Raw genomic sequence first — 13,366 nt, forward strand, 5'->3', positions numbered from 1 at the left:
GTGTTTTTGGCCTCCCCTGTGAGAGAATAAATTTCTGTTGTTTTGAGCTCCCCAGTTTGTGGCACTTTGTTACAGCAGCCCCAGGAGGGTGACACGGTCCCTCTCTGGGTTCTGATGGATGGTCCAACATTCTGAGTGGAACAGTAATTCAGGCAAGGTGGAGGACTGGGTGGGAACATGAATATTTTTCCATATTTAAAGGTTGAATACAATTTTCACTTAACATCTTTACAGTTCCTGGAGGGGGGGGGGGGGGAGGAGAAGGGAGAGGGAGAGATTAGGTCACCAAACTTTGTTTATATCTCCATAAATTTCGGAGTTTCCATTTCCGATAATACTATAGAACTGTTATTTATTTGGCCACCAGCAAATATTACACCAGAGCAGAAGAGGACCCCAAACGTGCCCAGTGCTCTTTGCTGGGCGTTGCCTGATTCTGTACTCATGCTGGAGAGGAAGTGGCTGCTGGCACTGACATGCATAGCGAAACGGAGGGGGTCGCCTGCCCATGCCTCGATGTACAGCATCCCTTGTTACTACGGACTCTGGCCACGACGGTGAAGGGGTGGCACGTGACCCCTCACAGAGAGCAGATAAAGCACTTTCCTGAGGGCCCAGACACTAGGGCTCCTGGCACACAGGAGAGACACTGGCTAAGTGTGTTCAGATAAGCAAGCTTGGGGCTATTTATCACAGGGGCTTCTTGCTTCATCATTTCTTTGCATCCAGAGTTGTCAAGAAAATGAACAATGAGCATAAATTCGTGTGTATAGGTAATCAGCTTCCTGTCGGCTGGCTTCCTTCGCCTAATCACCATAAACGGCAGCCAGAAACAGTGAAAATGCCCCTTAGCATGAATGTCTGATGAACACTCCTCCTCCGCTCAATCTTATGGTAATTCATTGTGATCAATGACTAGTCAATAGTTTTTGAAGGGCAGGTAGTGAACTCGCTGGCATGTATTTTCAAAGCACTGTCAATCATTTCTTTACAAGAGTTGATTTTTTTTGACAGCCCATTGGTCAGTTGTCATGCAGTTTTATTTTCCCTTCTCTGGTACAAAATAATAAGTCTTTTTAAAGGCAAGTAGATGATTATGGTGAAAGCATTACCTCCAGCCTTTCTTCTTGATGATGCTCCCCAGAATCACTTCAGCCCTGGAGGGAAACAGACAGTGTCTTAGGATACTGTGTCCTGGAAACGCAAGAGTCAACCCTGACCCCAGATCCACTCCTTGCTTGAGCTCTCAGTGCCTACATGTCCCCAAATAGAAGCCGCTCGCGGCTCGTGGCACAGTGTCCGCTGTTTCTGCTTGTGCCTGCAGAAATCCTGCTCCCGGAGCATTCCAGAAGCACCTGCCAAATCCTGACATGCTGGCAGGAGAGCACCTGCGGTCCTGATACTAAAAACAGTGGAGTCATTTGGCAGTTTGGTGTTTTTGAACCACTGATCCCATACATAAATATCCTGCTCGGTGGTGTCCAATGGGAGTCAAGATTTTCCCTCTAATTATTGTGGTCTCCAATTGTAACCAGGGAGGAAAATGAGACCTCACTCTGTTTAGACAGAATACATTAACTCACTGGGGATCTTGCAGGATAAAAGCACCTATGTGTGGGTTTAGATGCCCCAAAGGCCAGGCCTGCAGACGCAGTGGCCACGTAGAGAATGTCCTGGGAGATGCAGAAAGGCTGGGTTGCGGAGAGGTATACCAAAGATGGCCCAACTGTCCTCTCTGGCCACACCTACCCCAGCTGGGACCAAGCTTCGGGAGACTTAAACTTTCTTGTAAATCCCTCCCAGTCAGACCAACGTTGTGAACAGCAGCTGGGCTCGCAGAGGCTTGTGAGTGGGGACGTCAGTGGAATTAGCACTCTGTCCAATAGGATCCTATGGATTCATCGCGAATCGCTATTTGTCTTCACTGAAAGTGAAGTCTTTGCTGGAGTGTACAGCCTGGCAATGGATCATGATGCAGTTTGGCTCCAGAGCATGCCCCGAGCAGACAGGCACTGAATGTTGCCCCAGTGTCCCCCCGCTGCATCTGTCTCCTTGACAGCTGCCTTTCGCAACCTTGCATTTCGCAGTGGAAACCTATGTCAGTTACACACTGATAGTCAATCAATAATTAACCAGGACTGATTATCCTTCACAATAGGAATACAAACAGGACTCCAACAGACTTGTTCATCCCTCCTCCCTTTTTCAACCTTAGCCCCATTTGCTGCTAAGCAAAACTCAACAAGAGGAGAAAACATGGAGAAAGGGTAGGATAGGGAAAAGAGCAAGGCCTTATCCATTGTATTTTCTCTCCCTGGACTCAACAGAAAACATCGGGGATGTGGGTTCTGAATCTCATTGATGGTCCTTAAGACAGACCTGCCCTTGAAAAGGAGGAAACGCATGCAAGGATGCACTTGGACCAGGCAGTGATGAGCTGATTCAGCAAGTCCAGCAGTCTGACTGTAATTCTCACAGAAGGAAGTGAATTAGGCCTGTAGGTGCTTAAGCTCCACAGTCGTCTTAGAAAATTGCTGAGTGGCTCAAGCAGCTGTCCAGCTATTATTTTCTTCCAGTTCTGGGAGCTGCGTTCATGTTCACAGTAGGGGGCTGAGGTGCTCCAGCTCTGTTCTAAAATGTGCTTCTTGTGCCATGACCTAGAGGCATGGACCTGGAGTCCTGGCCCCGAAGGCACATGACCCCTGTGTTCTGAGTTAGCAGGGAGCCCTGTTTTAGTGCCCCAGACCTGCTCTCAGGACCTTAAGAAGGTTGTAGCCAGATGCGACTTCTCCAGCAAAAGAAGTGAGGCCTCTTTGCAGCCCCCTCTGTCCTCAGATTGGGGTCTGAAATGCCCTCTTATGAAAGATGTTGGGTTTCTTGGCATCTTTGGGGACACCTACTTTAATCTCTGCTCTAGCCCTAATGCTAGGTGGAGGGAAGGCCTGCACACAGGAAGAGCAGTTCCTGCCTCCCGGCAGAGAGGATGTCCCAGTTTCTCTGGGGGGGCTGAGGAACTATGAGATGTGGTTATGAAATAATGACATTAGTTTTTGAAGGACCACCCTGGAATCTGCTCATTGATTTGCTCACTCATATATTCAACTAACATTTATCGATCTCCACTGCCACCACTCTGTCCCAGCCACCTCTGCCTCTCAGGCACACCATGGCGATTGCTTCCAGTCCATTCTCCATACTGGGACCAGAGATGGGAAGGTTTGGGTGGGCAGAGGGGGCCGGAGACAGTCAATATCCCCAAATCTGGTGATCGTGACACAGGGAGGGACAAAAGTAGTGCCACCAACATATGTGGGAAGGGCAGATCCTTCTGGCCAACATGTCAGCAGTGGTCTGGGCAGGGTCTCTTGGTTCCAGAAATTCCAGAAATGCCACTTGAGGGACACAAACGGGTAGTGACTTACTTGCCAGCAGCATAGACCTCGGCAGTATCAAAGAGATTAACCCCACTTTCGTAGGCGATTGTCATCAGCCGTTCAGCAACCTGCAAGAGGACGGGAAGGTCAGTCAGAAAAGTCAAGTGCTTTCCAAACCCGGGAAGCGATTTTGAATCCTCAGGCGGGCTTTGAGAACTCTGAAATCTCACTGACCACTCCTTGCTTTTCTCAGATGTATTAAAGAAAGAAAAAAAAGAAGGTTCAACCAGCACACACAGGCTTAGAGTATCCTTTCCCTCAGACGTGACTGGATGAGGGACTGCACACTGGGACAAACCGGCCATCAGGGGTCAATGAGGTGGAGAGATTTGTGTTTCTCACTCTGCTTGGAAGACCGGATTGACAACATTCTTTGTGGCCTCGTAATCTCGCTGACAAAGAGGTCATTTGCATCAGTGGTGACTTCATCCCTCTTCTTTCTCCTTTCTCCAGGCCAATAGGTTTTGGCAGCTGGGCAACTCCTGACCTACAAGCTTGTGCCCTTTCCCTGGAGGCTTAGCAGACTGTGCTGATGAACCAAAGGTTAGACAGAGCTGTGACTGTTGCAAGACTCCTGCCACCCACAGCTCAGCAAAACCCCAGGTACCACTGCAGAGCAACCGGCCAGCAGAGCTGACAGGACATGGAGGACGGAGGGAGGCACTGGCTCACCAGGGACCCAGCTCCTCCTCATCAGCCTGCAAATGGATCTCTAGGCGCCTTGTTCTTTCCTTTGTGCTTCTGAAAGCGTGACAGAACAGTACGGGGCAGGGGTGGGGTGCAGCTATAAACAGCCTGAGGGACAGCTATAGAGGGAGAGCCATAAACAACAGTGGAGTGGGGACAGTTTTTCATTTGGCTGATGGACTTAATAGTCAATCGAAAAATTACATACCTCACAAATAATTAAAATTGATTTTTCCATTATAGTTTTGATTGTGGGCTAAGGTTGCTTCACTGGCATTTTCAGGATAAACTATTTTCCTGCTGTTTTTAAAATGGACGTGCCAAGAAAATCTTTAGGCTAGCAAAATGGAGTATATGCAAATCCTTTAGGATAATAGCGGCAAAAATGCTATTATTGCTTTTAATTTGCTACCATTAAGAAATTTCTCCTAAGTAGAAATGAAAAGTTAAGACAAGTATAGTTTTTCACATTATGAGTGTCCAATATTTTAGAAATTATTGTGCTTGTATTGTATACTGTCCTTGTGTTATGTCACACGACATACTAGGAGATGATTATTGAGAAATGTGCAGAATAAATCTTATCTAGAGAGAAATTTGAAGATGAAACGGAGTATCCTGGATGGAGAGTGGGACTAGATGACTGCTGAGATGTTTCCCGACCACAGGATTTGAAGACCAGAATGTGGAACGATGAAAAGGAATCACTGAACTAAGCCAGAAGACTAGCTTCTGGCCTTGAGTGACTGCCTACTAAATACGTAAACTTGGGCAAATCGTTTGCTCTCTCTGATTTCAGTTTCTTCACGTGCAGAATGAGGATGGTTCTGTTCAGGTCCTTCACTGAGCCCATAGGCCTCAGGGGAAGCCGACCTCACCTCCCTCCACTGGGGGCCTGATGGCCTCAGGGTAAGTGGTTCAGGGAAGGTCATGTGACAAATTCGGGCCAATGAGATGCGAGGAGACATTTGCTGAAGGCTTCTGGGAACATTTTTCCTTGTTCTTCTTGCAGAGTTTCTGGAAGTTTCCTGGAGTTATTATTCTAATTGAGATCTAGAATTCCTGCCGCTATGTTACTACCTGAGGATGAAATCGACAAAGGAACACAGGGCCAAGGGAATCCCTAGAAAATGGGCTGGAGGCCACCGATGGGGTCAACCCTGAAGCTTGCTCTACCCTGCACTTGTAGTTTGAAAGTGAAAGTAATTTTTTCCCTTGTTGATTAAACCATTTGGAGTTGGGTTTATTGTTACCTACAGTTGAAGGAACTCTAATTACCTTACAGATGAGAAAATGTAAATAAAATTCTGAAAATTCAGTGCTGCAAGGTGTTAACATTCTCTTGTATCACTATTGTAAAATATCACGATTCCGCTGAGTAATATCCTTCTTGATATGAGGAGGCCAAGTCATCTTTGGGAGGTGCCTCACAGAGTTGCTGGTTTCGTGTTTGAATCCCCTTGGTACTATTCCTGCTAAGTGACTTTTCAGTCCCTGGTGGAACTCTGCCAGTCATGGGGACATCACGGCTGCCTGAGGCCGCACGGATGACTGAGTCACTCAGCATGTTACGGTGCAGTCATCCCAGCATCCCATATTTGTACCTGCTTTGTGCTGAGCTCATCTGAAGCCAGAGAGAAAGTGGGGAGATCTGGGGAGGTGAATTTGTTGCTATTGGCCCGGATTTTTGCCACATGGAAATTGCTGAGCTGGAGCACGTGAACCACGGCGTGACGGTGGTCTGGCGGCTCCTCCCTTCCTTCTCCTTGCTGGCGGTCTCTCTGCAGGGCCCTGAGGAAGCCACAGCTGCCCTCTGGAAGGACAATAGCTATCTGTCTGGTCTGCGTCTGAGGTGAGAGCTTCTGCCTCCCTTCACAACTGCTTTATTGTGTAGTTTTTAGAATCGTAATTTTGAAACGATTCGTTTCAGAGGCCGGCTTCTGGCCTGGGCAGGCTGGGCTCCTTGCAGCAGAGAGCAGACACTGTGAAAGGGGGAGCAAAGATGAAGGGGGAAGTGATGGGCTTACAGCTGGCCCCTCTGCTCCAAAAGGGAGGATATTTTTATCTTTTCCCCCTCCAAGCAGCATATGAGGCGGCAGAAGGCGATGCCCGTGCTGGGTACGATGGATTATTGACTTTAGATCTCGCTCCCTCCTTGTCACTGGTTTGTATCTGATTGAAGTCATGCGATGCCTCGACATCTGTGTGCTTGCCTCTGCGTCTCCTCCACTCGCCCTTCCTGGTGCCAGTCAGGGGGCCCTGTAGTGGAGCCTGTGATGGCCACCTAGCTCTGACTTTAGAACCGAAGGGCTTATTCCTCAGCTGCTAGGAATGTTGCTATCAGATGGCACTTGGCTAAACCCCAAGGTCAGACCTGGCTCCCAGGGCAGCCTCTGTCTAACAACTGGTCAGACAAGGGATACAAATGCTCAGTCCCCTTGCCCCAGCTCAGGACAACTCTGCAGGGCCGTCTCAGGTTCGGAGCCCCACCTTGGGTCAGCCGAGGTCGTTGTGAAACTGCATCATGGCCCAACTTCCTAATAACTGTTCTGCTTGCTGCTCTCTATCCAGAGTCCCCTTCCCAAGGAATGCCCCATGCGGTAAGCTCTCTGCAGGGACCTAGGCCCAACACTGGGAGCAGGCGTTCACACAGATGCAACGTGCAGACCAGACTCCTCTGGGGACCTAGGGGCTGTGGAAAAGACCCTCTGTTCCCTCAAGCTTCTCCTTAGGGATGACAGTGGGAACTCTCCTTACAAAGGGCTTGCTCTGGGCCGGTGCTGGGCTGAGTGCTTCACAGGACCAGTTCATTCATCTTAATGGTGATCCTGCTCAGCAGGGCTCTCATGACATTCCACTGAGGTGCCACCTGTCAGTAAACGTCAAGGTTGGTAACCTGGTCAGTCAGTGGCAGAGCGAGTTGGATCCCATTGAGCGGACGCACTCAGAGACACGCTCCCTGACTGCTCAGTGGTGCGCAGGCAGGCAAGAGGGGCTCAGGGACTCCAGGGTGTGGCCCTCAGAGGGTAGCGCTGCCTCCATAGTTCACTGTGCCCTGAAGGTATTCCTTAAAGGCAACGGTAAGAACCCCACTTTGGTGAGCAGTTTTGAATGTATAAACAAAGATTTAAAGGAATTTTGTGGTAAATATAATGATTCTAGTTACGATTCATTGACTGTCTGCTACCTGCTAGTCGGAGGGCCACATAAATGTCTAACACGTGAACACGGTTAACCCTTTCAACAGACTTCAGAGTCGACATTATCATCCCATTTACACAAGGGGATCTGAGGCTCAGACAGGGTGGCTTAACTTGCCCAAGCCAGGGTGACGACTGTCCTGGTTTGCCCAGGACTGAGGGATCCAGGCTAAAACGGAAAAGTCCGTGTGAACTGGGAGCAGCTGGGCACCCTAGGTGGAGCTGAAACACACGCAGCTGTAACAGCCATGAGATCTTCCACAACGCGGCTGAATGTTACTTCCAAACTGGTTTGCTCTCTAGCTACTGAGCCTGCGCATGTAATAGACAGACAGCCTCAGGGCTATTAATAGCCTAAATGTGGAAAAGACGGGATGCAAGATGAAATTGAAAATAATCTTTGAGTCAGTCTTAACTATTTCCTGTGATTGAAACATCGTCCCTGTAGAAGGCCAGGCTCCCGGGAAGAGCCCTTCTACCAGCCAGCTCTCGCTGCACTTTCTTTGATCAGCAGAATGGAGGCCAAAAGTTACTTACCTCATCTGAAATTTGACCTCCAAATGTCACCCATGTTCCTAGAAAAGAATAAACATTTGCATATTACTTATGATCATTTTTCTAACATTGTGCGTCGTGAGAGGAAACGCTCTCACATCGCGGCTCCTTCAGTGGAAGTTCACAAAGGGACTGGCTGAGGGGCACCAGAGGGCTGCGGTTGGGCCTGTCCCCTCCTCTCGCTAAGCACCCCAGCAGGACTCCACACCTCTGGAGGACAGGATACCTCTTCTTCCCTCACAGGCCCCAGCAAGCCACGGCAGCCCTGGCCCGCAAAGCGCTTTCTCCTCTGGCCCAGGCCTGTGAATGCAGGTGCAGAAGGCGGAGCTGCCGGGCCCACTTTGGCTACAGGCTCACTCTTGCTAGCACTTAGCTAAGAAGCTGCCAGTTCTGAAAGTGAAGATAAGGCCTTGGGTGATGGTTCCTCCCTTCTTTACCTCCTACGAGGGACTCTATTTTATATTCCCTATTACCTTCCAGTCATACTTTTGGGCTCCGGGAGGTGACATTTAAGCACCTTCTCTGTCATGACCTGCTTCTCTAGAATGGTTTTGGGGTGGGGGGGTGGGGTAGGCTGTCTCCTGAGTGAGGATTGGGAGGCAGGGGAGAGAGGCACAGTCAGCAGCCAGATGTGCACTTGTCAAGCGAGGCGGAAGCAGATGCTGAGCGGGCTCTGCCACTCAGGCTACTGTCACCTCCTCCATTCATTCCCTCCTTGATCCATTTTTTTTGACCTCAAAATACGTGCCAGGCAAGGGCATTGAACCCAGGTGCTGGGGACCATGAGGTGACTAACCCAGTGCCCCTCTCCCAGGAGCTCACAGTTCACAACACTACTTGACAAATGCTGGACTGAGGCAAATCCAAGGTGTCAGGGAGCAAGTGCGCCACCTGAGCTGGAGGGAGGTGGTGCTCTGGAAAGTGTTCCTAGAAGAGGTGACACTTTGGTTGTGTTGCAAAAGAGGTAACTGAATAAAGCAGGAAAGGACAGGCCTTCCAGCTGTAGGTAAGAGCGTGGGTGCTCACAGGCAGAAAACCCCAGAGGGTGTGGAGGGGCTGCTGGGGGGCCGGCGAGCGACGGGCGGGATGGAGGTGAGGGTGGCAGACGTGAGGGCAGCCAGGGCACAAGTGATGTCGTGGGGGCACCAAAGAAATGCTGTTGGAAACTTACGTTCTGCATTTCACAATAATCATCATAGCTACTGTTTATGGAACACCCTCCATATGCCGACAGTAGGCTGAGAAATTCGTGTACTTTAATCATTTTGACAAACTTACAATGCAATTTTATTATCACTCTTTCTAGATGAGGAATCTAAAATCAACCAACCTAATCGGTGGGATGCCCAGATTCCCACACGTGCCTAGCTTCAAGAACGGTACCTTTTCCACAGCTTCTCACTTCTCATTAGTAAATTTCCAAATTAATTATGGCGCTTGGACTTCATACTCCATAGACGCATGTTCATGTAATTGCAGCTTTTCTTAGTCCTCAGGGACTAGAACAAAGGTAGGATATAAACTATTTTACTGTTACAGTCTACGTCCCCAGAGGTTGGAAATGGCAGCCTGCAGGTTACACTCAGCTTTGCCCGGCTACAACAATGTTGACCGACTTGGTATTTTAATAAATTTAAAATGTTGCCAACATTTAAGTAATTAGGAGATTTTTCTTAAAAATGTCTGCTTTCCAGCTTCTCTTAACAGCAGAGGCCCGGGGTCCCCACACGGCAGACGTCCCCTGAATCCGAGGGCAGTGCCCTCTGTGGAAGGGCCAGGCCCCAGGCTCAGTCAGAGGCTGCACACCCTCCTTTGCATGCCCAACACTGACATCAAATTGCAGTTATTTACTACCACATGTTTACTGCTATTTTTCTTATTGCAAAATTAAGAGAAAAGGGAACTTGTGCATCTCCTAAGAAAATAGAGCTGAATATTTCAAGAAGAAAATAGGAGTGCACTTCTTTTTGGTGGATGTGACGAATATCCAAACAAAAAATGTTTGCACAGAAAAACTACAATTTAAAGCACCGTAATAAAACCAGCCATGACTGGCGTACGGAAAACATGGGCATTGAGAAACCTAATGGACTGAAGAATGTCAGCGTTTGGCTGTGAATGAGAATAAAATAAATGGTGTGCCGTGAAATGCTGTTCTCTATTAAGTGGAAAAATTGCCTGGGCATCAAAACCTTTTTACAGACGACACTTTTATCAGAGTCTCTTTTGAAAGCAGCAGAAATTACGTGTCCAGAGCATAAACAAGCATTTGCAGATGTTATAACCAGAAACACTGTAGCCCAGCCTGTTAAAAATATGGTTGAGAACTTCCAGGATAAGTTAAATTATTGGTGGTATTTCTATCGCAGCAAATGAGAATGCAGATATAAATAATAACACACTGTGAGCTCTATTTATTTGTGATGTTTTGAGAATTTTGGAGAGGTCAGAGAACTTCTGAACAAGAAGTCCTCGCAAGGCAAAGCGTCGGGAAATGGTTTATTTTGTGATGAGAAAGGCCTCAGACCACCAGATGGAGACCGCATTGTTCCAGGGTTCTCCTGGGGTGGGGCCGACATTGGACTTGTCAAGCCAAAGATGTGAGGTGGCAGTATTTTGTAGGGGCACTTTACGTAAATCCATGAATTTCCTCATTGGCCAGGAATTTCTCTGGGCTAAAGAGCTAAAACGAGACAAGCCATAGATTCAGTAATTAATACCATGAGTCGGCTATTCTTCTATATCCTGGAGCAAAATCAGGTCAATGTTTGCTTGATGAATTTGCAGGCTCACTTGTGCTGAGATACCGAAGAGATTTTTGTAACTGTTCATGTCATCAAAGGAAATAGTCCTATCTCCACTCAGCAGCTAAGATTGGCTTGAAGGTCTAAGCTTCTTGTTGACATTACAAGTCATTACACCTTGAATATTTCTCTGTAGGGGCATGCGCAAGTATTGAAACAAATGTCCCATTTGCTCTTCTCAGTCCTGACAAAATAGAGTCTTTGGGAAATTCATTTGCTAAAGAATAGTTTGGTCCACTTTCCCACATTGCAGTCAGTTTCCAGAAGTAAAAATGATACCCTGAAATTCATTCTTCAAGACTGGGCCATTGAATGCTGGTTGTCAAACTTTATGAAAATAAACTAGCATTATTTAGCTTATCTTTCTTAATTAACTTTTGCTAGTACAAATGAAGGGCTATGATTTGAAGTTATCAAACTGTAGTACAAAATGGTATTGAAGAGTAAATGTGACAACATTGAAAGCTGGATTGTTCACACATCTTGGAGGAAATTGCCCTACTTATGAGAACCATTTATGACGAGTGTATCCACGTTGGGAAGAGCTTATGTTTAGGAGCAGCTTTATTCTAAAACGAATCTGAGGAAAACTACCTGCCAGCCCCAGTATATATGAAGTATTTAAGACTGCAGACACACATCACAGTGAAAAAGTATAGGGCCTGAGTTCAGTCTGTTGCAGAAGAAAAGATCTCAGGTTTCTGATTCCAGATCAAAGCAGTAATGAATTATGAAAAAAAAAGTGATAATTAAATGTTTTCTTTTTCAGTTAGTTTAAAACTTTTAATATAAAATAGAATACAGATATCATATATATTTACATTAAGTTATATATGTTTACATTAAGTTATAAGTTAGGAAAAATATATATTAAACATATATCATATATATTTACACTGTCATATATATTTGCATTAAGTTATAACTTAGGAAAAATAAAGAGTTTGGCCCCATTTCTGGGTCTTTGCTCAGGTGGGCTACCTCCCTGGCCCTTTAGACTCGTGCTACTCATTTGTTCTATAGTTGTTTGCTTACAACCTTTATATGTTTTATGAGGGAGTAAGCTGTCTGAGGGTTTCATTTCACTCTTCTTCTTATCTCCACAACCCGGAATAGAAGTGAGTCCTTAGTAGATGGTCGATGATTGTTTGGTAAATTGAACTGAATGGCCTTTTTGACTGACATTAATTTACAAAATACTGGGATAATTTCCCACCCAACAATCATGTCTATTTCAGTTTATAGAAACATGAGTAATGCTCATCAAGTCTTCAGTTCTTCTAGTCCTGAGGTGATTGGTGTGTTTCTCCCCGTCCCGGGTACCCACCCAGCTGTGGCCCCTCCTGGAGAAGGGCTGGGGGAAGTCCTTCTCTTTGGCTGCAAGGCCTCCAGAGGGACAGGGTGGCAGTGTGTAGGGAGGGTCCACCAGCCAACCCTGAGGAATAGTTGCCACTTACAAGTAGGACATGTTCTCTCCCGATGGAGAGGGATCCAGGGCAGCCTTCCAGATAGGCGAACTCGGCTTGCATGATTTTATTCTCTACTACCCAACTTCACAAGATCTAGGGTGGTTTATTAGTTAATATGGTTCTCAAAAACCCTCTGTGACAGTTTTCATGGTCATTTTTCTGCCTCTAATGAGAACCAGACTTCTTGAGACCCAGGATGGCATATGACTATTTCACTGTGAAATCTCAAATTAGTAGGATGTTACTTAGAATATAATTTTACTAAACTGACACTTGCTATTGCTAACCTTTTAAAAGTAGAGGGAGAGTACAGAGAACTTTGAACTGTCATTGTATCTTCTGACAAACCTCCTTCATGCACCAAGGAATATGTGTTTTGAAAACCTTTGCATGGGCCCCTCAGCATGCACCTACTACGGCTTGGAAAAATGATTGGGGAAACATAAAAAGAGAAAGAGAACTGCCTTTACACACACACACACACACACACACACACACACACACACACCACTGTCTTGGTTACTTAGTTACCTTGTTGGCAGTTTACAGGGTAATTGCTTCTTGTTATCCATTCAGGAGTTCATTCCTGCTTCTGATTTAAATGACCTCCTTGCTGGAGAGATTCAGGCACTTAGATGCAATAAAGTTTAGTCATCTACCTCCCTGGCCGTTAACACCTCACATCACCATAGCGCCATTATCAAAACCAGGCAATTAACACCAGCATATTACTAGTGACTCAACTACAGAGTTTTCTGACTTTCACTGTCTTTTTCCTGTTCCAGGATTCTGTGCAGGACCCCACACCGCATTCAGTGTTCCTGTCTCCTTAGTCTCCTCTGATCTGGGTCAGTCCTCCGTCTTTCCTCTCTTTCACGACTTTGACACTTTGAAGAGTACTGATCAAGCACTTCGTAGAATGTCCCTCAATCTGGGTCTGAATCATTTTCAGGCTATAGCTTTGGTGACTTCCCTTTCTATATTCCAGCTTGACTTGCTCCTGGTTTGAATACATTTTTTATATCTAGGAAGAAGGGAATATATAAATGCAATTGTAGTATTTATTATGCCACAGTTAACTTTTCTTCAGCCTTTCATTCAACAAGTATTGATGGAGTCCACCATGTGCCAGGCATTGTATTTAAATTATCAGGAGACAACACTGAGTAAAACTGGCAATTATTTTTCCCCACATGGAGCAGATTTATGGGGAAAGG

At 46.5% G+C, this 13,366-nt stretch overlaps 1 protein-coding gene across 4 annotated transcripts in view; it reads right to left on the reverse strand.

The window, feature by feature from the left end:
* The window catches only part of KCNAB1 (potassium voltage-gated channel subfamily A regulatory beta subunit 1), a 363,447-nt gene that overhangs the window by 72,905 nt on the left and 277,176 nt on the right, over positions 1-13,366 (reverse strand). For all 4 annotated transcript variants that reach the window (XM_046659146.1, XM_046659147.1, XM_046659143.1 and 1 more), the window contains exons 3-5: positions 7,859-7,896; positions 3,423-3,502; positions 1,113-1,157 (exon numbers count right to left, since the gene is read on the reverse strand). In XM_046659146.1, the coding sequence (XP_046515102.1) occupies positions 1,113-1,157; positions 3,423-3,502; positions 7,859-7,896 (163 nt within the window). The remainder of the gene's footprint in view (positions 1-1,112; positions 1,158-3,422; positions 3,503-7,858; positions 7,897-13,366) is intronic.

Source organism: Equus quagga, chromosome 4 (assembly GCF_021613505.1).
Source record: "Equus quagga isolate Etosha38 chromosome 4, UCLA_HA_Equagga_1.0, whole genome shotgun sequence".
In the NCBI taxonomy this organism is placed as follows: Eukaryota; Metazoa; Chordata; class Mammalia; order Perissodactyla; family Equidae; genus Equus; species Equus quagga.